The sequence below is a fragment of the Protopterus annectens genome, chromosome 2.part2 (assembly GCF_019279795.1).
Source record: "Protopterus annectens isolate FY-2018-M chromosome 2.part2, PAN1.0, whole genome shotgun sequence".
Classification (NCBI taxonomy): Eukaryota; Metazoa; Chordata; order Ceratodontiformes; family Protopteridae; genus Protopterus; species Protopterus annectens.
In genome coordinates, this window is record NC_056730.1 from 937,677,428 (window position 1) to 937,702,560 (window position 25,133).

Below are 25,133 nucleotides of genomic sequence, written 5' to 3' on the forward strand. Positions count from 1 at the left end.
CGTTACAATCCATTCTCCCATTACTGGAGAAGGATGTTTGGATGTGCTCCATAGATCTCAAGGACGCCTATTATCACATACCGATACATCGGGCATCCAGGAAGTATCTGCGCTTCAGCCTGGGAGACAGTCATTTCCAATTTTGTGCTCTGCCCTTTGGTCTCACCACAGCCCCCAGGGTGTTCACCAAGTGTTTGGCAGTAGTAACTGCTCACCTGAGGAGTCTCGGATTCCAAGTGTTTCCCTATCTGGACGACTGGCACCTGACTGCCACCACCAGTCATCTACTAATGGACAACCTCAAAGCCACCTTTTCCCTGGGTGCTACCCTGGGAATTACATTCAATTGGTCAAAGTCTGTCTTGCTGCCCTCTCAGCGCATAAGGTTCATAGGAGCAGAGATAGACTCAAAATTGATGCGCGTTTTTCTTCCTACCGAAAGGATCCAAACTTTACAAGGCCAAGTTCAAGCCCTGCTTTCAAGATCCAAAGTCCCAGCCAGGATGGTCCTGCAACTTTTAGGTTCAATGTCTGCCACGGTTCTACTAGTTCCTCTGGCAAGATTGCACATGAGGATTCTTCAGTGGCTATTATCGACTCAATGGTCCTTTCAGAATCTTCCCCTCAATCACCCCATTATGATTACAGAAACGTGCAAACGGGACCTCCGCTGGTGGCTTCACCCGTCCAATCTGAATCAGGGAAGACCTTTTGTTATCCCCCCTCCGGTGGCCACCCTGACGACGGATGCCTCCCAGACAGGGTGGGGGGCATTGTCTGGGCAGGTTAGTTCAGGGTTCCTGGCTTCCAGACGAAACCTTTCTCCACATCAATGTGTTGGAGATGAGGGCTGTACTTCTGTCCCTACAGGCTCTCCACAAGTTTCTCCTCAAGGCATTATCGCTATCCACACCGACAACATGTCGGTGGTCTGGTATCTAAACTAACAAGGAGGGACCAGATCTTACCCCTTTGCAGAGAGGCCATGAGGGTGTGGGAATGGGCTGTAGCTACCAACCGCTTCTTGGTAGCGACCCACATTCCAGGGAAATCCAATATATTGGCAGACAGATTAAGCAGGACAATTCTCTCTCCTCATGAGTGGTCCCTGAACGAAACAGTAGCAGCTCAGGTTTTCAGAAGATGGGGGACGCCGTGCTGCGACCTGTTTGCAACACCACAAAACACAAAGTGCAAAAGGTTCTTCTTCTTGACTCCACATCAGGGGGAGGCAGCTATGGATGCTCTAGCACAACCTTGGCCAACAGGGCTACTTTATGCTTTTCCTCCGGTTCCACTTCTCCCCAAAGTCATTCAGAAAGCTTCTCAATTGGGGTCCACAATGATTCTAATTGCTCCGTACTGGCCTCGTCAGGTATGGTTCCCCTACCTGAAGAAACATGCGGTGGACGATCCTTGGGTTTTGGATCTAACCCCGGATCTGCTAATTCATCAGTCGGGACGACAACACCAGTCCCTTCGCACATTGAAGTTGACAGCTTGGCTCCTCCACTTCCGACTTTAGTCAGAAATCACACCTTAGACCCGGAAGTTATTCACATTTTATCCTCGGCCCACAAACCCACCACTAAGAAATTGTACCTCAGTAAGTGGAAGAGGTTTGCTATCTGGGCTCAACTCAGGGGCTTAGACCCTATCACTGCCCCGATTCCAGAGGTTTTGAAATTTTTAACATCCTTGTTTAATCAAGGATCTTCAGTCTCTACTATTAAAGTCCAACTTGCAGCTATCTCTAAATTTCACGAATTCATGGATCCACCGTTGATGAGCAGCAGATTATGCAAAACTTTCATTAAAGGTGCGGGGCTGTTAAGACCCCCAGTTTTTCATCCTGCGCCTCCGTGGGATCTTGATTTGGTGCTTCGCGCCTTAACATCTTCCCCTTTCGAACCGGCTGCTACATGTGAGTTAAAATATCTGTCTTGGAAAACTGCCTTCTTAGTTGCAATTACCTCTGCAAGAAGGGTTTCAGAGCTTCAAGCCCTATCTATCAAACCACCGTACTTGATTTTTCACAAGGATAGAGTATCACTTAGGCCTAACCCATCTTTTGTCCCAAAGGTTTGTTCTAATCTCTGTCTCCAACAATCTCTAGAGCTACCAGTTTTCTTTCCAAAATTCTCCAACGAAGCAGAGTACACTCTCCATAAATTGGATGTTCACAGGCAATTGCGCTTCTATCTAGACAGGACTCAGCAAATTAAGTAAATCAGACCAGTTGTTTGTGTCCTTTTCAGATAATAAATTGGGTAAAACCATCACAAAAGCTACTATCTCCAAATGGATTAGAGATTGTATAACTCAGGCTTATTCCTCTTCAAATAAGCAACTTACAACATCTATCAAAGCTCACTCTACCAGAGCTATGGCTACTTCTATCGCCTTTCATTCCAAGCTCGCTATTTCTGAGATTTGTGCTGCGGCTACTTGGTCCAACCCGCACACTTTCATTTCCCACTATAAATTGGATGTGGCATCTAAAGGGCGAGCATCATTTGGTTCCACGGTACTCAGGAGTGTTTTCCAGTGAGCCACCCAGGATTCAGGTGCTAGGGACGCTGTCCCATCAGTCAGAATGTAGGCGAGATAGGATCACATAACATCTTTTAGTTATGTACTCACCATAACTTCAGATGTTTGGGATCCATCTCGCCTACATTCCTAATACCCACCCTCCTTCCCCCGGCCTTGGAGATCAGAAGAGATTGAACGGTTTTGAGTTCTACTGTTTTTATCTTGTTTCAACTGACGATGTTATATAAGCAGTGCGTGCATGTGTGCATGTATGCGGACAAACTAGATCTGGGGGACTGGTAGTGGTGCATCCTGGGATATAGTAAGCTCAGCCAATAAGAGACTTCGCTCTTTGGCATAAGCGTGCCGAGTCGGAGCCGAGGGATCGGCTCCGAACCCATCAGTCAGAATGTAGGTGAGATGGATCCCAAACATCTGAAGTTATGGTGAGTACATAACTAAAAGTTATTATTATATGTATTCATGCCTTCAGGCAAATTTAGCAGCAGCAAACTCTATCTGAGGTAATCTGGCAAGCAGGGGACATTATGGGTAAAGGGAGGAGCTCAAGAGTCGGATCCAAGAAGCTAAAGAAATTGGCCAAGTTGGATCTGGGGATTGGATCCAAGACCCATATGTTGAGGAAGAATGAAAATGGACAACACAGATGTATAGTTATGGTGAGTACATAACTTTAATTTTTCATACAAGTGACAACCAGGAATAAAAAAATAAAAACCTAATCTGCTGCAAACCGCACAACACCATTCCTTTTTTCTGACCCTCCAAACCACGTCCTTACTCTAGTACCGATTTTGAACTCACGCCACTCTCATGTCCATTTAAGTTTCTGGGCTTTCTGCTCGGTCCCAAGAATTCTGAGTGAGTGAATCATTCCATAGTTTGTAGGTTAGACTGAACAGGAAGCTCAGAAATTAAAAAAGTGCTGAAGGTGTGGCTGTTTTAAGCAGCCATTAGTTTGTTTAAAAAAAAAAAAAAAAAAAAACATTTGGAAATGTTAGAATGGCACCTTAGGCAACTGCCTACTTCACCTGTGCTTAAGGCCAGACCATCTCTCAGCAGAGGAGTATACTAGATCCTTTCTATACTCTACATACCAGCAAAATTTCAGAACAAGAATAGAAGCCGAATATAATGCAAAGTGTCAAACTGTGGCAGTAAAGGCATATGCACCAAAGCCTCAGGTGGCTTTCTGTGAAAGGCTGTATTTCAGTGCCCCCTTTCAGATCCCACTTTGAAACTTTAATATAGTAACAACAGGGTGATGGTTCATGAAATATGCCTAAGATTTCTGTTCTTTTCTTAAGAATGTCAATGCAGTTCAGTTTTGAATTTTAGATATTTAACTTTGCTGAGTGAAAGGATGACATTGTAGTCATGACATTTTACAAGTGAAAATATTTTTTGTATGAAATCTGTAGGACTTTTCCATCTGACATAATGAAAACTTAGTACACGCATGTTTTGGACATTAGTTTTACCTGCCATTATGTGTGTATTCAAAGAAGGAAACAAAGTATAGTGACTACAAAAGCCGTCTAAATCACTGGAGTTACTAGCTGTATATGGGAGGCCATTTGTCAATTCCCCAAAGGCAGTTCACAACAAAATGTTCAGGGAATGATGGTTGTATACAAAACAAACTTGAGTGCTATTCTCTCTCTTCAAGGACTTCACTGCATCTCTAGCCTTCTTTGAAAGTACAGAGAATGTAGCTTTTACTCTTTGTGAAGTAAAACATATTTTTCCTTAGCTTATGATTTTTTTGCTTCTGACCTAATGAACACTTAGCGCACATATATTCTAGGTATTAGTTTCACCCTACCTTCCAAACAGTGGATGAACAAACCCTAGGTGGAACTAGGTATATTACCAGACTGTAACAACAAAAGTTCTTAGAAATACTGGATTTGTAAGCTGTACAATAAGGGCCATTTGTTAGTTCCTATGTGGCAGTTTGCAATACAGTACAAAATCATGGTATTTTGATACAATTATTGGTTGCAAAATGCACACATGCTGTCCTAGTAGGATATGCCCCTTCTGAGAGGATATTCTATCTTTGATGATGAAATTGCCACATGAATATAATGACCACCACTCTGACAGAAACTATCCCCAAAGAAACAATTGTGATAATTATTTAGTAGTACTGTAAGTACTGCTTGCTGTCCTACATCACCTGCCCTGAAGAACAACTCACATATTTTACAGTTCCCATAATTATTTGAGAAGAAAATGAAAACTATAATGACCACAGTAACATGTTATCTTATTGCTGTAGGACACACAGACTGCCCCAATAAGTAAACTAATTTTTATCTGACAATTACCATGCAAAGATTCTACATTTTGACATTCAGCATGCCTCTTCACCTGTACTCCAAAGGCATCCACTTCTCCTTTCTGACTATGAAGAAAAGTGAAAGAATTATTGACCACAGCAATTTATTTTCTGCTATTGCCCTCAGGCCTGTATGTGCACCCAACCCTCAGATTAGACATATCAGTTGTAGCTTTGCATGAATCATGTTGCCATTTACTTTCTTATACACCTATGCTTCAAAACAAGCCATATTCTTTCAATGCACATTTCTGATACGTGATTATGTTTGAAACAAAAGACATAATATCCTCAATAATAAATTTCAATGTCTTATTTATAGTCACATGCACTGCTCTTAGGCTGTTCAGATCACATAACTGACCTGTGTTTTACACATACCCTGCATCCCTACCAGCTAAAAGACAGACACTTTCTGTGTATCCTTTTAATGTTAAGTTATGATAAGATTGAAAGAAAATTGGTCATGGTAAAATATTTCAACTGATAGATCTATAACAGTATAGCATACCCCACCACCACCACTACCACCACCACCACCAAGCCACAGCAATGATGATTTTATTGTTATCATGCTAAATGTCCTTTGCTTCATCCACAGACTGTCTCATGCCACAATTATTCATTTTGACTTTCTGCTTCTGGTCACACCAGCACCTCAGCGGTCAGAGTAAAAATAAATTACAAAGGTAAATAAAAATGAGTACTTTATGCTTTGGGCAGTATCTGTTGACACACACACCAGATTTCTTGCCAATCAACAATAAAAGTCACATAACCAGCAAAAGAAAATCAACATGCAGATAGGTCTTCTCATGGTCATCTGTAGTCATGTGACTGGAGGTTAATGAGAAGAGATATACTGGTTGCCGAGAGCAATCAATTTCCAGTGCTTAGACTGCATAGTAGTAATAGGGCATGGGGTGGCTACCCATTATGTGCCCCTTTGTTATTGGGGATAAAAGTGAGAATTCTTACCAGTAAATAGCATTGCCACTCACTTCCTGGTTAGTTGCTACCACCTCCTCCTGCAGTTGTGTCATTTTGCTGCAATGTTAAGGTAATTTGGGACCTATCATTAAAATGTTAAAAAACGTGAAAAATGTGTCATATTTTCTCTTCATTTTCACAATCATCGGTAACTCCTGGAATACTCTTGTTAGACTTCACTGTTTTATATGCAAGGGAGCAGTTTCCTAAGGAAAGACTGATCAGATTTGTAGTTACCTTCTTTTGAAAAGATGTCTGATGAAGAACTTCTTGGAAAATGCTTAGAGATAATACTTTATATTAGTGCTACAGTGGATATAAAAAGTGTAAAACACAAATCCACAGAGTAAAAGGTAAAAATCACAAAATAAGGCATAAGGTACAGTTCCAAAATAAGGCTACAACAACAGTTCCAGGAAAGGCTGTATGAGCGCTTTCGTTCCTTTATTCACAATAAAACAAGGAACTTCATCAGATACAATTAGTTACATCATTTCACTTTCATTAAATACTGCTTTTACAAATCATGTGACTTCTCATTCATTAAAAAACAATTTTATAATTCCTTCCTAAGAACTTCATGTTTATTTAATCCTATAACCTCGCTACTTCACATTTAATAAAATATATACCTAATATACACATAAAAAAAAACTAAACATAAAACATCTTAAACAATTTAATACAATATTATATAAATATTATATAAATATTATATAAATCCATTATACCCTCACTCCTGGTAATTTTAAAAATAATTACTTTATTTTAGTTATTTATTTTAAATCTTATCCGCCCTCATATTTAATACACTACTAATAGAAATCCTATCATTTAAACCAGGTTCTTTTGTAGAGTTTAATAGAACCTGCCAATAAGCTTCCCTGTACTCTAGGAAGTTAGACCAGTTACCCCCCTCTCTTGTCTCTTTATCTTTTTCAAAACACACAATCTAATTTTTTTAAAATCATTGCACACAGAAGAATGTCTAAACAAAGCACTGGTATCATCACATATATGAATGGCGTAATTATGTTGGTAGATTCTTTTCCTCAACTCATTCTCAGTTTTTCCTATGTAATAGGCGTTACATGTTTGGCATAGGGCAGCATAAACCACTCCCTTTGTCTTACAACTTGTAATTCCCTTTAATCGGGACAACCGTTTTGTAACCTTCTATCACTACATTCTTGGTCTCATAAATGAACCTACACTCTTTACATGCCCCACATTTGGTCATCTTCCCCAAAATTAATCCGTCACAATTTTCTTTCTTCTTTTCAAACAAGGATTTTAAGTTGTGTCCTTTTCTATATACTATCTTAGGCTGTACTCCCACTTTTCAAAAAGTTCAAATGCTCCAAAACACCTGTCCAGATTTTTCCATTATCTTTTTAATCTCTGGTGAGTATTCATTAAAAGTCATGACACAACAAAATGAGTCTACCCTACTTTCTTGACTCCCCACCACTACTTCAGGATTTTTCAAGAATGGTGGGTAGCTGGTCCTCCTACTAGTAACATAGTGTTCCTGACTCTCTACTAATATTTCTGGGTATCCCCTCTCACTTAAAATGTTTTTCAATATTTCTAATTCTTACGAGATTTTTTTATTTTCTGGGGTCAGTCTAGAAACCCTAATCATCTGACTTTTAATAAGGTTCCTTTTCTGCCAAAATGGGTGATCACTCTCAAAATGTAACAGACTATTAGGGTAGGTGGGTTTTCTATAAATGGCTGACTCCAAACATCCCTCAGGTCTGTTCTTGTACAAATGCCCATCTAAACAGTTGATCATCTCTGTATCTATTGTGCTAGTAAACTTTAAAAAAAATTGGTTGTGGTGTTAATATAGTTGACAAATTCCAAACATTCTTCCTTACCGCCATTCCATAACACCTGAATATCATCTAAAATCTGTAATACTTGTAGATCTTAATTTTTAAATTCTGAATCTAACACAAATTTAGTTTCCCAGTACCAGAGTACGATGTTTGTGAAAACCAGTGCCACTATTGCTCCCATTGCTACCCCATGAGTTTGTTTAAAATATTCCCCTTGAAACCATACAAAATAGTTACCAAGTACCAATTCCATTAGTATAGTCAACACAAAAATTGAATCACCGGACAATTTTGTACCCTCTCTTAGTGCTTTCTGAAACATTTCCATGCCTTCATTGTGGGGAATACTTAAGTACAACTCCTTATCATCAATGCTTAAGAACAAGACCTGTTCCTTAAATTCTGAAACTGCCAAACCTTTTAAAAGGTGCCACTAATCCTTGAGCACATGCTACTTCCCCTCAAAGAAATGTTTTAGATGGAAGTCAACCATTTTTGCCAGGGGTTCAGTCTTACTTCCCCTCCCTGCCACTATTGGTATCATTGGTGGGTCAACAAAAGATTTATGAATTTTCGGAATCCCAAAAAAGCAGGGGACCCTCGGATATTTGACTCTCAAAAAATGAATTTCTTCATCACAAAACCTGTACTCCTGGAATAGCTCTTCCAAAATCAAATCAGAAAGCACTAAGAGAGGGTACAAAATTGTCTGGTGATTCGATTTTTATGTTAACTACACTGATGGAATTGGTACTTGGTAACAATTTTGTATGGTTTCAATGGGAACATTTTAAACAAACCCGTGGGGTAGCGATGGGAGCAGTAGTGGCACTGGTTTTTGCAAACATCGTACTCAGGTACTGGGAAACTAAATTTGTGCTAGATTCAAAATTTAAAAATAAGATCTACAAGTATTATAGATTTTTAGATGATATTCTGGTGTTATGGAATGGTAGTAAGGAAGAATGTTTGGAATTTGTCAACTGTATTAACACCACAACCAATTTTTTTAAAGTATACTAGCACATTAGATACAGAGATGGTCAACTGTTTAGATGTGCATTTGTACAAGAACAGACCTGAGGGATGTTTGGAGTCAGCCATTTATAGAAAACCCACCTACTCTAATAGTCTGTTACATTTTGAGAGTGATCACCCATTTTGGCAGAAAAGTAACCTTATTAAAAGTCAGATGATTAGGGTTTCTAGATTGACCACAGAAAATAAAAAATTCTCATAAGAATTAGAAATATTGAAAAAAATTTTAAGTGAGAGGGGATACCCAGAAACATTAGTAGAGAGTCAGGAACACTATATTACTAGTAGGAGGACCAGCTACCCACCGTTCTTGAAAAATCCTGAAGTAGTGGTGGGTAGTCAAGAAAGTAGGGTAGACTCATTTTGTTGTGTCATGACTTTTAATGAATACTCACCACAGATTAAAAAGATAATGTAAAAAAACTGGACAGGTGTTTTTGGAGCATTTGGACTTTTTGATAAAGTGGGGGGTACAGCCTAAGATAGTATATAGAAAAGGGCACAACTTAAAATCCTTGTTTGAAAAGAATAAAGAAAATTGTGAAGGATTAATTTTGGGGAAGATGAACAAATGTGGGGCATGTGAAGAGTGTAGGTTCATTTATGAGACCAAGAATGTAGTGATAGAAGGTTACAAAAGGGTTATCCTGATTATAGGGAATTACAATTGTAAGACAAAGGGAGTGGTTTATGCTGCCCTATGCCAAACATGTAATGCCTATTACATAGGAAAAACTGAGAATGAGTTGAGTAAAATAATCTACCAACATAATTACACCATTCGTAGATGTGATAATACCAATGCTTTGTTTAGACATTCTTCTGTGTGCAATGATTTTAAAAAATTTAGATTTTGTGTTTTGGAAAAGATAGAGAGACAAGAGAGAGGGGGTAACTGGTCTAATTTCCTAGAGTACATGGAAGCTTATTGGCAAGTTCTATTAAACTCTACAAAAGAACCTGGTTTAAATGATAGGATTTCTATTAGTAGTGTATTAAATATGAGGTCGGATAAGATTTAAAATAAAAATAACTAAAATAAAGTAATTATTTTTAAAATTACCAGTAGTGAGGGTATAATGGATTTATATAATATTTATATAATATTGTATTAAATTGTTTAAGATGTTTTATGTTTAGGTTTTATGTGTATATTATGTATATATTTTATTATGTGAAGTAGCGAGGTTATAGGATTAAATAAACATGAAGTTCTTAAGAAGGAATTATAATTTTTTTTTTTTAATGAATGAAGTCACATCATTTGTAAAAACAGTATTTAATGAAGGGGAAATTATGTAACTAATTGTATCTGATGAAGTTCCATGTTTTATTATGAATAAAGGAACAAAAGCGATCATACAGGCTTTCCTGGAACTGTCGTCGTGGCCTTATTTTGGAACTGTACCTTGTGCCTTATTTTGGGATATAAAAAGTTTACACACCCTTGTTAAAATGCAAGGCTTTTGTGATATAAAAAATGAGACCACAATAAATCATTTCAAAACTTTTCCAACCTTTAATATGACCTATAACCTGTGCAATTCAATTAAAAAATAAACAAATCTGTTGGGGGAAAAAATATAAAAAAATAAAAACTTACAATAAGCTGGTTGCATAAGTGTGCACACCCTTAAACTAATACTTTGTTGGAGCACCTTTTGATTTAATTACAGCATTCAGTCTTCTTGGGTACACAACTGCCATCAATTAAAGAGACTCTGATTAACCCTAAATAAAGTTCAGCTGTCCTAGTAGGATTTTCCTGACATTTACTCAGTTGCCTGCTACAGCAAATTCCATGGTTCGCAGAGAGCTTACAAAGCATCAAAGTGATCTCATTGTTGAAAGGTATCAGTCAGGAGAAGGTACAAAAAAAATTTCCACAGCATTGGATATACCATGGAACACAGTGAAGACAGTCATCAAAAAGTGGAGAAAATATGGGACAACAGTGATGTTGCAAAGAACTGGACACCCCTCCAAAATTGAATAAAATTAAAAGTTGCCTGCCGGTTTACACTCACGGAAGATGCAATACCTCCGCTCAGATTCTCTGTCCTTTAATAAACCAGTTCTGCTGCCTCGTAGCAAGGTATCTAAAAGTGTGACGCTATAGAAACTCTTTAAGACGTTGACTGTTCAGTCCAAATAAATGGTATAGCACTGATAACAAAGTCCTTGAAAACATATATGAAATGCTATAGAAACCTTGCAAAAAACCTTTCAAAAGATCGACTGTTCAGTCCAATAAAGATGCATTTATACGTGAACCAGGAGACAGTTTATTCGGGTGACCGCTTTCGCTTACAGCTTTTTCAAACCACAACAACAACCTATCAGGAACACTCTTTTATACACATATTCATTTAATTATATAGTACTAATTAATCAATTAAATATAAAAGGTGTATATACACCAAAAATCACTATAAACTTGTAGTAAAATAAGCATATCATATACATAGTGAAAAACACATAAAAACATTTGGAAAATGTTTGAAAAATGTTTATGCTAATGCCTATATGTAAACAATGTATAAAAAACAATATATAAACGTATACCATAACTTACATAAATCGAATATAGATATATAATATATAAATATAAAGGATGCAGATGCATAAATTTGCCTATCTTATACTTGTAAATGTTTGTGTTTTAATATGATGTGTATATATGTATATGTGAAAATTGATTATGCTCCTAGAAATGAGTCATGAGAATGCATTAAATAAATAAAAGCTGAATAAATATATAATATAATATGTAATATATAATATATAATGAAAATTATATATGATGTATAATGAAATAAAATAAAGTCTGGCAAGCTTTTCTATACTTGTGGTTATTAAATATATGTGTATATACATGGGCATAAATAGTATTGTGTATTTGATATGTGTTTGGAATGACTAAAACAAGACAGTTGTATGTAATAATTAAACTGAAATACAAAGACTATGTGGTGTATATCTATGTGAATATAAAAAAAAGGGGGTGAAAAATCTAAAGTCTATGTCTCTTCTTTTTAAGGGCGGGCTTCAAAGGCACCCTATCATTGAGACCTGGATCAATATGGGCTCTAGTTCTAATAATCCATTCAGCCTCTATGGATTCTGTTAAGTTTTTAATGTCACCTCCTCTTATACTAACTTCTGTAACTTGTAAAGCAGAAAAAAGAAACTTATGATTATCACCCTTGTCCATAATATGTTTAGATAGTGCATTAACTTCTGATCGAATACGAATTTGGTACAGATGTTCCCTAATTCTTTCTTTGAACATTCTGTCTGTTTTTCCTATATAGAAGGATGGACATGTTGTGCATCTAGCTAAATATATTACATGTCTAGTGTCACAACGGGCATTCACCTTAACATTAATGAAGTCACCTGTGAGCGGATGTATAAAGGCATTGGTGTTAGTCACATAACTGCAATAATTGCATTTATTGCATGATTTAGTTCCTTCATAAATTTCATTTTTAACTCTAGTTCTGGAATCAGAGCAACAAAGCATTTTGTGAAGATTGCTCTTGTTTCTATATGCAAATCTGGGTCCATCCTCTAAATGTTTGGAGATTTCTGGGTCTATATTTAATATATCCCAAAATTTATATATAGCTCTTTTTATATGTTTTATATCTTGTGTGTAATGCAGAGTGTATCTAATAGTTCCATCTTGCTGATATTTCATATTATCTTCTATTGATCTGTATTCAAGTCTACCTTTTTCTGAGAAAATGGGGCATGCTCGATTTTGTCGTAATTGCCTCACATCCAAAATGGCATTAGTAATCTCCGTGGAGTTATAGTGCCTTTGATCAAATCTATTTTGTAAATCTGAAATCTCTTCATCAAATTGGGTTGCACTAGAATTCAGTCTGGAAACCCTCTTACATTGGCCTTTTAAGACATTCCTGAATACATGTGGAGGATGCATACTATCTCTGTTAAGTAAAGTATTTTTGTGACAGGACTTACGGTGTATTCCTGTATTGAAATCTCCATTAGGTAGACGCTTAATATTAACATCTAAAAATGAAATGGTGTCCTCAGAGTATGTAATGGTAAATTTCAAAAAGCTAGTTAACTCATTTATTTGCTCATAAAAATGTATCAAATCCTGTTTATTGCCCTTCCATAAGAAAAAGAGGTCATCTACAAACCGCTTATAGAAGATGACATGTCTCTGGTAGGTTTCTAGTTTATACATTCTATCTTCCTCCCAATGTGCCATAACCCCTCCAAAATTGATGAAAAGACAAGATGAAAACTGGTCAGGGAGGCTGCCAAGAAACCTACAGCAACACTGAAGGAGCTGCTGGAATTTCTGGCAAGTACTGGTTGTGTACTACATGCGACAACAATCTCCCGTATTCTCCATGTGTCTGGACTGTGGGGTAGGGTTGCAAGACGGAAGCCTTTTCTTACAAAGAAAAAAAATCCAGGCCTGGCTAAAATTTGCAAAACAATACATCGTCTCCCAAAAGCATGTGGGAAAAAGTGTTATGGTCTGATGAGACCGTGGTTTTGGCCACAATTCCAAAAGGTACATTTGGCACAAAATCAACACTTCGCATCACCAAAAGAACACCATCCCCACGGTGAAGCATGGTGGTGGTAGTATCATGCTTTGGGGTTGCTTTTTTTCAGCTGGAACTGAGGCTTTATTCAAGGTGGAGGGAATTATGAACAGTTCCAAATGCCAGTCACTTTTGGCCCAAAACCTTCAGACATCTGCTAGACAGCTGAAGATGAAGAGGAATTTCACCTTTCAACACGACAATGACCCCAAGCATACATCCAAATCAACAAAAGAATGGCTTCACCAGAAGAAAATTTAAGTTTTGGAATTGCCCAGACCTAAATGCAATAGAAAAAATTTGGGGTGACCTGAAGAGGGCTGTGCACAAGAAATGCCCTCGCAATCTGACAAATTTGGAGCACTTTTGCAAGGAAGAGTAGGCAAATATTGCCAAGTCAAGATGTGCCACGCTGATAGACTCCTACCCAAGAAGATTGAATGCTGTGCTTCAACAAAGTATTAGTTTAAGGGTGTGCACACTTATGCAGCCAGCTTATTGTACATTTTTTTTTTTTTATATATTTTTCCCCTAACAGATTTGTTTGTTTTTCAATTGAATTGCACAGGTTATAGGTCACATTAAAGGTGGGAAAGGTTTTGAAATGATTTATTGTGGTCTCATTTTTTTTATATCACAAAATCCTGTCATTTTAACAGGGGTGTGTACACTTTTTATATCCACTGTATATGCTGTATGGAGTTTTTATTTTATTTTATAGTTTTTGAGTATTGCTTTCAGATGTAGTGTTGTCTTTGTTGATTGTGTGAAAGGATTGACAGGAATCCTATTCACAAGTCTGTGTTTACTTGTGTAATATATTTTAGTGTACTTTTGCTTTGCAAGGATTTTATTTCATGTGGTTGACTTTGAGTAGGTATTTTTTTTTTTTATTTGGGTTTCAGATTACTTGACAGGCATTTTATTTTATTCAGTTCTTTATTTATTTGCGTTAATTTGTAATGAGAGATTCAGATCTTTATTGTGTGGAGTAACATTTGTGTGTGTGTATTTCTTTATAGCATGTGTGTACATGTGTGTATACATACACATACCCCCCAAAAAAAATTAATCCAACATGTGGTGCCATTCTAAACACGCACATAGACCAGTTTCTCTAGAAGCATGGCAAGCCTTATTCACTGTTCTTATCTGTGGAATGAGTAGCTGTTTTTGGCACATTTTGCTTTATCTCTGTTTATAAAAGAGATTCTGATAAAAAGGCAGAAAAATATTAAATTACAAGGTGATTGCCTGTCACACCTCGACTTGGGTTCCACAGCCAGGGAGGTTTTGTTTGTACCACAGTCTTCTTCTTTTGTTTAGCAAATATCTGCATCCATATTTTCTCAGCTTTAAACTTGCCAGGATGAAGCCTCATTAATAAATTCCTCTAGGATGGCATTGTGTAGATAAACGCTCCTAAATATTTTACTTTTTCTTTTTCTTTGCCAGAGTAAGAACTGTAATGAAGCAAGTACAGAAGATTTCTGTGGCCTCTGAGCCTGCTGCAGTTTATTACCTGCAAGTGTCCTGGGAGGACGATATTGGCACTGGTTTCAGTCTTTCACTCTCTGATGGTCAGTCTGCATGGCATGGAAGAGGTATGATGGAAAATGTAATTGTACAATGAAACTGACACCAAATAAACCATTTCTTTCTCCATTGTTATCACCTTGCAAAGGCGTAAGCTAGGTATATAATTGTTAGTGCTAGTTGTATACATCACTGTTGCAGCGGTCCTTCCTACTGGGGCTTCTGTAGTAGAAAGGGCAACATCTGGCGTAACTTCCACACTTCAGGACCCTCCCCTCAAAAGGCAGGCTAAATATCTGTGTTTTGGGGATGTCAAGACAGTCCCTATGGAAAGCTTACATCAGTCTGTACTATTTCAGATCTTTCTTGCTGTAGTTCACAATGTGTGCATCATTTGGTTTTGCATCTGCAGTCCAACAGAACTCGGCATGCTGCAAAACTCGTTCAGATAAATTCCTTGTTAGGGAAATTTTTTTCTGATCTCTAACTATATCCTTTTAGCAGTGTTGTGTAGTTAAGAGGGTCAGGTGCCTGGGTAGATTAAGGCATGTCACACCAAAAATTACTAAGATAGGCAATCTATTTTGATTGGAAGAAACTTGAGACCTTGACTTTTGCTGCCTTGGGTCTTCCAGTGCATCCTTAACCTTGGACATGCTCTGTAAGAAATGATTAAATAAGTGATCTAAAGAAAAGGCAGTCAAACACTCTGGTGATGTTGACAGTGGCATCTGACTTTACTGTTCAGCTGAAGGATCTGGGCTCTGGTGAGTTGGCTTTGCAGCTCCTCCCAACCTGACATCTCAGGGTTTTGTGGCCACTGGTGAAATCCTTTTGGTTTTGCCTGTTAGATCAAGGCACAGCCTGCCAAGGCAAGAGCCATGAGATGGATTTTGGATTAGACATCCCACCTTGGTTGCTTATGGCTGAAGTGTATTTTGTTATTTTAGATGGGACAAGAGACAGTGTACCTGTTATTTTAAGGCAGGAGACTGAGGTGATGGAGTATGAAAGCCCTAGAATCCTATCCTCATTTCCTGGAGTGTAAGATGGAAACCCCACTCAAGATACTCAGAAGTTTATATATAGTTAGCTAACCTGTAGCTCCCTGCCATTACCTGGATCTCAAGCAGTGGGTAGGTCCCTGTCTCCTCCATCCTTTATTAGCCTATTCCTCAAGAATGGCTTTCCTTGGGTAAAGAGTTTCTTCACTTTCTAACAAACCTGCAGTCAAGTTCAGATTAGCCTTCACTGTGTGGAGTTCCATTTGCTAAGAGAAAGTCGGATCTACCACCCCAGACCCTTCAAATATAGCAGGAAAGGTAACCATTGCATACGAAACAGCATCATAAAAGACAAATAGTGCTGCAGATAACACCAAAGGGTGTCATTCACCAAGTGAAAGCAGGATCTACCACCCCACATACTCCAAATATATCAGGAAGGGTAACTATTTCATAAGAAACAGCATCATTGTAGACAAATTGGGTGATGCAGATAATACCAAGGTGCTGTTCTTATTGTCAAGCATCCCATCCATATAAGGTGATCAAGAGCACCTTGGTCCCTCATTCTGTAACAGCTTTTTCAGCTAAAAGTCATATAATCAGTGGCAAAAGAACAATTCACCATGCGCTGTTTTCATAGCTTAAAGTTTTAGTTCAACCTTCCTTATGTCAGATATCACCTCTTACAAGTAAGTGGTATTCCTCAAGTCCTTACTTGGTACCAAAACCCGGAGGTCTACCTACCTCCCTTCAGGCAAGGTAGAATGACAGTAGAAGCAATGTTTATAGCCAGGGAATTCCCAAGGGCACTGACATTTATGGTCTCCACAGTTTTGATGGTTACTCTGGCCATATTGCACATTTGAAAATATCAGTGTGGTATTTGATAACACCTGGAGTCAGCATTCACATTCTCTGAAGGAAACAATTCCTATAATACCTTTAGTCCCAAAAAAACTAGAAAGGTGTTTCAGATAGGTGAAACTGAACAAAGGGGTGGCCTTTAAAAAGAACCCCACAATCAAACAGTAATGATAGATGTTCTTCCATATCATTGTTGCAGTATTCTTTACAATAGGGATCCCCTGTCAAGAGCAACCAAACATCCGGACAGTATACCAAAGCCTTTAGGTTGTAATGGGTATGCTGTATGTCTCGTGTATACTCCCCATGCATAGCATAGGGCATAAAGGTGACGTCTGGATGTACCATTCCCAGAACTTCTTTGTTGCCAGTCGAAATGCCATCTTTGATTATCAGTCTGAACGCTCTTTCTTCTGCTGGTTTCTACTTCTTTCAGATGAGTTCCCCATTGTTTTTTTTATTTTATTGCCTTAAGCTTTGTCTTGTTTCTGGTTATTGGGTTTCATGTCATCCAGAAAGGGGAAATCCTAGTGTTGGAGACAAATTCCCCATAAAGCTCATCATAAGCAGTGTTCTGTTTAGGAGCTTCCCACGACCATACATGTTGTGAGATATGTCAAGCACTTGTCCATAAGACATTGGGGAGTTGGCTTTCTTCCCTTGTGATTTACTTAGAGAACCAGTGACTTAAATTGTTGGCTAAGGATACCATGGAAGGATCTTCCTGGCCCAAGGGGATACCCGTCTGAGAAAAAAAAAAAAGGCCAAGAAAGCACAGTCTGATTCTTTGGCTGTACCATCAACGCCAGACATCTGTCTTGAGACTGGTGAAAGCCCGGAGGGCTGTCCAGTTTCCTTCCTGGATTCCTCTGCTGCAACTTCTTCAGAAGCTGGCATGGATCTGACACTGTTTTGCAGACGTCTGCTTCAGATGTACATAGGGAACCACGGCTGGTTATTACTGAAGGGCCTAGGGGTATTCCTCAAACTTTAAAGAGAGTAAAGGTTCTGATTACCATTATTGAGTGTCATCAGTGGTCAGATCCTCCAATATTTTTCAAGGCTGATGTCCTACTTAAAAAAAAAAAAAAAAAAAAAGAAAACTAAACGTATTTCACCTGCTCCAAAAGATCCTCAGTGTGAATGCTAAAACTTCACTCAAGCCCTGTTTAGTGCCCTTATGGCTCTTAAGTCTCCACAGGGAGTTTCTGTTCCTGCTCCTCCCAGGTCTTCCACCCCTCAAGAGACCCAGGGAGCAGGATTCTTCTGAGGAGGAGGCTGCTGATTCTGATGGAGTCTGTTACATATTCCTCCCAGATTCCTTTGCCACTTGACTGTGGTTCTGAGGAAGAAGAGTCTATCAGTCCTGACTCTCCTTTTGAAGAGGTTTCCTTTGGTGATACTATTTCCAGAATGATGGAATTTTTCAAATAGGACTGCTTGGGTGTCTGATGTTCAGAAGAGATACAATGAGCTTCTGCAAATGGAGTCTTCTAGACCCTTTGCTGTTCCCCCTGTTCTTGCTGCCTTGCTGGATGCATTTTCCACTGCTTCTCAGGCTCCTGATTTCCAACCCCCTGCACCCAAAAAAACGACAGGTTTTATAAAGTGCCTAAGGACTGCAGGTTTCTTTATAAGTGTCCCTCTGATGACCCATCTGTGGTGTCAGTTGCTTCCGATAAGCCCTCCAAATTGTTGCCTTCCACTAAACTGCTTCCTTCTGATAAGGATAGCAGAACCATAGAGAGGCTGGATAAGAAGGTGTATACTTCTGCTACCCTAGCCTCTAAGGCTGTTAACTGTCAGACACACATGATTTGGTGTGTTCTGGCTCTTCTCTCTCAGGCCTGTCAGGCTATTTCAGATCTCCCTGATTCTGATGGGAAGGCTTCTGCTGTTACTTTGCTGGGGACATCCTTCCAAGTAGCTCACCATTCCATAAAATGCAGCTATGATGCTACTTGCTTCATCTAGGGCTGCTGGTTTTGGATCTGTTTTGAGGAGGTATTCCTGGCTCAGACTTCAGCATTTGCCTGATGATATCAAGGCTAAACTGATGGATTCTATTTTGGATAGTAAGCATTTGTTTGGTGTTGCTGTTGTGGAGTTGTTTAAGTACCTGCAAGAAAAGGGCAAGGGTGTACAGATGTTGAAGCATATTTTTGTTTCCCCTGTGCCCAAGAATTATCTCAGTAAGCCTACTTTTGTCCGTAGAAAGGTAATAATTGTGATAGAAGAGCTCCTCCTGCTAAGGCTACCCAATCTTCCTCTACTCATAAGCCTCTTTTTCCTGACAAACCAGCTGCTGACTGACTAACCTTGCCCTGTTCTTCTCAGTCACATTCCTCTTCCTCTACATCTCTCTCTCTATCCCTTCCTATGAGGCTACAGATCAGCCATGAGTCCTGGGTACTTTCCATAATTCATCAAGGTTATTACATGGCTTGGAAATCTCTTCCCCCCCTTTTCTTGATATTCCTCAGCAACAATTGCAGTTTTTTTTCCAGAGGTGCTTCAGGGTCTGTTGCCTCATGGAACTATTCAGAAAGTTCCAGTTCCTCAAAGGGGGAGGGGGATTTATTTCATAATGTTTTTGGTCCTCAGGAAAGAAGGCACCTGGAGACCCATTCTCAATCCTTCTCTGCTAAACACCTTTTTGAAAGTCCCTTCCTTTTGGATGCCGTCCCTTCAAACTTTGTTTCCTCTACTACTTCCTTAGACTTTCTCATTTCAGTAGATCTTAAGGATGCTTATATTCACATTTCCACTCATCCCCTTTTCAGGAAGTTTTTACATTTCTCTGTTACTTCCTGGCATTTTTAGTTCTCTGCTTTGCCTCTTGGCCTCTCTACTACAGCAAGGGTCTTCACCAAATGCCACACTCCTGTAATTGATTTCTGCAGGTTAAGGGGATACAGGTATTTTCCCTACTTGGATGGCCTGCTTCTTTAGGCCTCTTCTCCAGAGATCTTACTTCAGCATCTACACTTTGCCATTTGTATCCTGCAAAGCCTGGGGTTTACAATAAATTTCAAGAAGTCCTTCCTGACTCCTCCTCAGGATCATGTTTTTTTTTTTCTGGGATGCAGGATCCAGACTGTTCCAATGCTGGAATCCCTGCCTTCTCCCAAGGCCTTAACACTCCTTGCTTTCTTTCAAGCCCTTCTTCCTCTGGCTTCAGTCACAGCCAGATAATTTCTGAGGTCTCTAGGTTACATGGCTTCCACCATCCCTATGTTCCTTGTAGCCAAACTGCACACGAGAAAGCTCCAGTGGTTTCTAAAGTCAGTCTGGCTTCAGCATTCTCATCTTTTAGATTTTTTAAGTCCCTCTTCTTCCATTCCTCAACCTGGAACTTCAGTGGTGGATTCATCAGTTGTCCCTCAACCCAGGGCTTCCTTTTCAACCTCCACTCCCCTCTCAGGAACTTTTCACAAATGCCTCAGATGTGGGATGGGGACCTCCTTCAGCCCTCTGAAGGTGTAGGGCCTTTGGTTGCTTTGTCAAAAGAAATACCACATCAGTGTCAAAGAGATGAGAGTTCTTTTGCTGGCTGTTCAGGCTTTTCATTCTCTCTCCCTTCCAGGGCCCCTCAAGATTCTCACAGACAATACCACAGTGATATGGTATGCCATCAAGCAGGGGGGGGGGGGTGGATCTTATCTCTTATGCAGGGTAGCTCTTCAGGTTTGGGAGCTAGCTGTCCAGTATCAGGTGACCCTTCAGGCAGTTTACATTCCCTCACATAAAGTAGTGGCAGATTCTCTGAACAGGTCCATAATGCATTTCCATGAGTGAATGATCTACAGGGATGTGTTTCTGGAAATTATCCACCAGTGGGGTACTCCTCAAGTAGAGCTATTTGCCTCCCCCTCTGAAAAGACAATTTCACTTTTTTGTGCCAGAGACCTACGCCCTCTGCTCTGGAAGGTGGACACCCACTCTTTTTCTTGGAAGGGGATTTTTCTTTACGCCTTACCTCCCCCTTCCTCTCATTTTGAAAGTCCCTTTCAAGATAAAACAGAATGCTTCCAAAATCTTGCTGGTGACTCCCTTTTGGCTCAGACAACATTGGTTCCCTCTTGTTCTGCATCTTGCCAAGGGCAATCACCACAAGTTACCTCAAAGGGCGGACCTACTCATGCAAGATAAGGGATCTCTCATCCATCCTCACCTGTACACTCTTCAACTGGCATTGTGGGTGATAGGTTTTGATCCCCCTATCAACACCTTTTTTCTGAGTTCGTGCTTCAGGTCCTGCATGAGGCCTGGAAACTCACTACTAGGAAGTCTTACTTATCCAAATGGAAGAGCTTTTCTTTTTCACGTCTTTCTTTTAACCTGGATCCATTTACTGTGGATATTCATTTGGTTCTCTTATTTGTGTAAATTACTCAATGCAGGATTGGCATATTCTTCTGTTAAGACCCACCTTTCAACTATCTCTTCTTTTCTGCCCTTGAACTCTCCTTTAGCCTCTAGATTTGTAGCCAAACAATTTCTTAAAGGCTTCCTTCATATTAAGCTTCACAGGAAACCTATCCCTCCTTCCTGGGAACTTAATTTTGTTTTAGAAAATTTGACTTGGGCTCCTTTTGAGTCTGTTGCTTCAGCTTCCTTACAGTATTGTTGTTAGAAGACTGTTCTTCTTGTGGCCCTTAGTTCTGCTAGGAGGGTGTCTGAGCTGTAAGCCCTTATGGCTGTTCCTCATTTTTTAGTTTTCCATAAGGACAGGGTGTCCCTTCCTACTAATCCTTCATTTTTACTCAGTGTGGTTAATGAGGTATCTCTTGATCCATCTATTCATTTGCCCGCTTTTTTCACTTCTCTGCAGTCTGCTAGTGAGAAGGTTTTGCACACCTTGGGTTTTCATAGACAACTCAGATATTATTTGAATAAGACTAAATCTGAACAGGTTTTTGTTTCTTTTCATTCTAGGTCTTTTAGGTTTGGCAGGTTCCAAGCAAACAATTTATTCTTGGACATCTAAAGCCATTTCTTTTTGCTGTTCTTTCATGGGAAGAACCTTCCTTCTTCTACTAGGGCAGTGGCTGCTTCTGGTGCTTTTTTCAAGGGTTTGGATACTAATTCTATTCTTTAGGCAGCTATCTGGACTTCAGTACATACCTTTACCAAGTATTATAAGTTGGATGTGATTTCTAGAGCCAGAGCTGGCTTTGCCAGGGCCATTCTCCATTGCTTCCTAGAGGGCTCTTCTGGCACTTTCTTCTCTCAGTCTTCTTCCTAAGCTTTTGCACTCTACCTGTTGTAAAGAATACTGCAACGGTGATATGGAAAGACATAGTACAGTTGTGTAAAATCTTATTATAGTAGATGTCCTTCTCTTCACTGTTGCAATAGTCACTCCCTCCCCGTGCCCCTGGTCCTTTTTCCTTCTGGATGTGCTTGTTAACTACAGTATCCTTGGACCGTCCTTCCTATTGGTGCTTTTCAGTTTTGAGGATGGTATGTCCGGACATTGCCTTTAGGCCTGCACTATGCATGGGCAGCATACGTGTGACATACAGCATACCTATTACAACCTAAAAGCTTTGGTATATTAGCTGGATGACAGGCTGCCCTTGGCAGGAGATCGCTATTGTAAAGAATGCTGCAACAATGAAAGAAGGACATCTATTGTTATGATAAGATTTTTATACAACTGCACTATGCTTCAAATTTAGCTAGGGTGATGCACTCAGGAGGCATCAAAATATGTAGGATTCTGAATGAAAAGCAAAGGTGATAATGGCCTTGACACTGGTGTTCAGAGCCGTGAAGTCCATCTGGAAAATGGTATTTTGCAGGTGACAAAAGATGACATTATTGTAATGCAGTAGTTCAATGAACAAGAAAGAACTCGCTCTTGCCCTTTTTGCGTGCTGGCCATGTCTACCTGGGCGACAGCTCTTCAGTCCTGGATGACCCTAAGGGCATTCTACATCCTCTCTCAATTAAACTCAGTGGTGGACAAACTAAACAGATTAGCTGCAGATCCCCATGAATGGGTGTTATGCAGGGATGCTTCTTCTGATTACATACTGGTTTTGTGTCCTGGACCTAGACCTTTTTACCACTCTGAACAGCAAAAATTCAGAAAAAACAGAAAGTTCAGCTCAAGAGGACCTCACAAAGAAGTTTGAGCAAGCAGATACATTCTTTATCAGCTATACAGATCTCTTCCCTTATGCATTTTCTCCAATTCTCCTTTTCCCCATTGTGTTACAGAAAGTATGCGAGGATGGACAAAGGGTGCTCTTAAAAGCATCCCTTTTGCTCAGACAATATAGGTTCACCCTTCTCATTCAGACTTCCAGGATGAAATCTTAGAGGCTGTCTTTGCAAATGGACCCTCTAATTTAGAACAAGGCATTTCAGATGCACCCCCGACCTACAGATACTGCAGCTCACTTCCTGGATGATATAACTCCCTTGCCCTTCAGGCTTGAGTTCAAGGTCAGCATGCTTAGCATACTTGAGTTTAGAAGCTTGCCACAAGGAATTCTTACTTAGCTAAAGGAACACGTTCTCCCTGAGGTACCCCAGGAAGAATCTGGACCCTAGCATGGCACTGCTGTCTATGGCTATGCAATACTTGAGTGAGATGTTCAGTTCAGACCTGGCATATGCCTCCACAAAAGAGAAATAACTGTTAGAACATATGGATAAGACCCAACAGTTAACAGTTTATTTCTACTTAAAAAAAATCAAGATTGCCAATTATCTGCCTTCTTCACAAAGGGAAGATAAGGTCACAGTATCTCAAAATGCATCTCTATAAATATACAGTAGAATATTCATATTTTCTACTGCCATTGTCAACACACACAACTTTTAGATAATGGACTTTTCCTAATGCCCATGTATTGCTTCCTTATCCAGAAAAATAATATCCCTGTATTTTGCATGCAACATATACCTCTCAATTTTTTAAAAGATTGGCAGAAACAATGCTTACCAATTGCCCACAATTAACATTTTCAATGCTATTGATGCTAACCCTGCCTAGCTTGACTAATAGGAATATCTTGCTTCTCTTCTACCTTTATTTCTACCACTTCTTTTCCTTCTATGGCAGCAACCTAAATCACATTTTTTGATCTGTTTGTTATTTGTACATTCTTTTTTTTTCAGTAAAAACTGGAACTCTCAGCTGTATTGAACTGCCATAACTGTATTACTTTATAATAGGACCTGTAAAATAACTAGGAATGTAAAATGTATTTTTAAAATTGTAATTGTAAAACAAAGTATCTGATATGTTTTCTGTTCTGGAATTGTTACAGTGTTATATACGTTGTGGAGCTTTTCTCCCCAGGCCTCCGTTGAAACTGTGCTTTTGTTTTCCACCCAGTTGGACATTCCCAGTAAACAAATGGAAATAAATCAATAACTTTCTTCCTGGATTTTTGTAAAATCAAATAACATTATTTGTGGGGATACATTTACCCATACCCTTTTGTAGCTTCTCATTTCTCAACCAATGCCTCAAACGTCTACACCATTCTTGCACTTATTAACATGTCCACCGACAGTGTGTAGAAGTGGCAGGGTGTTTTTCACAATGCCGGCACCTAATGGTTTTATTTGGTTTCATCAAAGATATCCTGTGAAATTAAATATGCTCTTCTTTCGGCTTTTCCAGGTTAGGGGTCACCACAGCAGAACTCCGGTCCGCTAATGATTGGCAGTAGATTTTTTACGGGTGCCGAGGTGCCAGCTCGATGCCCAACCTTCAACAAAGGCACGCCCATTCTACGCATGTCTTTCAAATGCTACTGTTCCACGGGGAGAATATGCAGACTCCACACAGAAGGCCCTCCAGTTGAGAATCGAAAGGGAGAACCTCTTGCTGTGAGGCAACAGCGCTACCGCTGCACCACCGCGGCTTCCTTTAGTGAAATGAAATATGCATACCATATAAATGCTTTGTTTGTATTCATCAGTTATATACTGACACATGATTCTTTTTAACTTTCCAGAATTTGTTAGCCATTACCCCTCAATCACTTTAATTTTAAGATCACTTTTCCATTTGTCTACATAGACTACATTATAATATAATACATTTATATTAATTAATTTAATATATAATTTATAATTAATATAAATTACATTAGACTACACATGCAGCTTATTTCCATTATCATGGTGTAAATCTAGCCTTTGTATTTACCAGTAGGATCTCTGTCTCATCCAGATACTTTCTTTACAGTTTAATTGAATCTTCATGTTTTTGACCCATTCGAGTCTCTGTTTAAGTAATTACTTGAACTGATAGAGCCCTATGCATTTTTGCATTGGGAATTGCATTTTCCCATTTTAATTCCCATAAGTCGAGGCAAACCATTGCAGCCAGTGG

General features: G+C 39.2%; 1 protein-coding gene across 2 annotated transcripts in view; it reads left to right on the forward strand.

The window, feature by feature from the left end:
- Positions 1 to 25,133, forward strand: part of XRCC4 (X-ray repair cross complementing 4) — a 3,243,137-nt gene that overhangs the window by 499,398 nt on the left and 2,718,606 nt on the right. For both annotated transcript variants that reach the window (XM_044064256.1, XM_044064257.1), the window contains exon 2: positions 14,820 to 14,968. In XM_044064256.1, coding sequence (XP_043920191.1) covers positions 14,833 to 14,968 — 136 coding nt within the window. In that variant the 5' untranslated portion in view covers positions 14,820 to 14,832. The remainder of the gene's footprint in view (positions 1 to 14,819; positions 14,969 to 25,133) is intronic.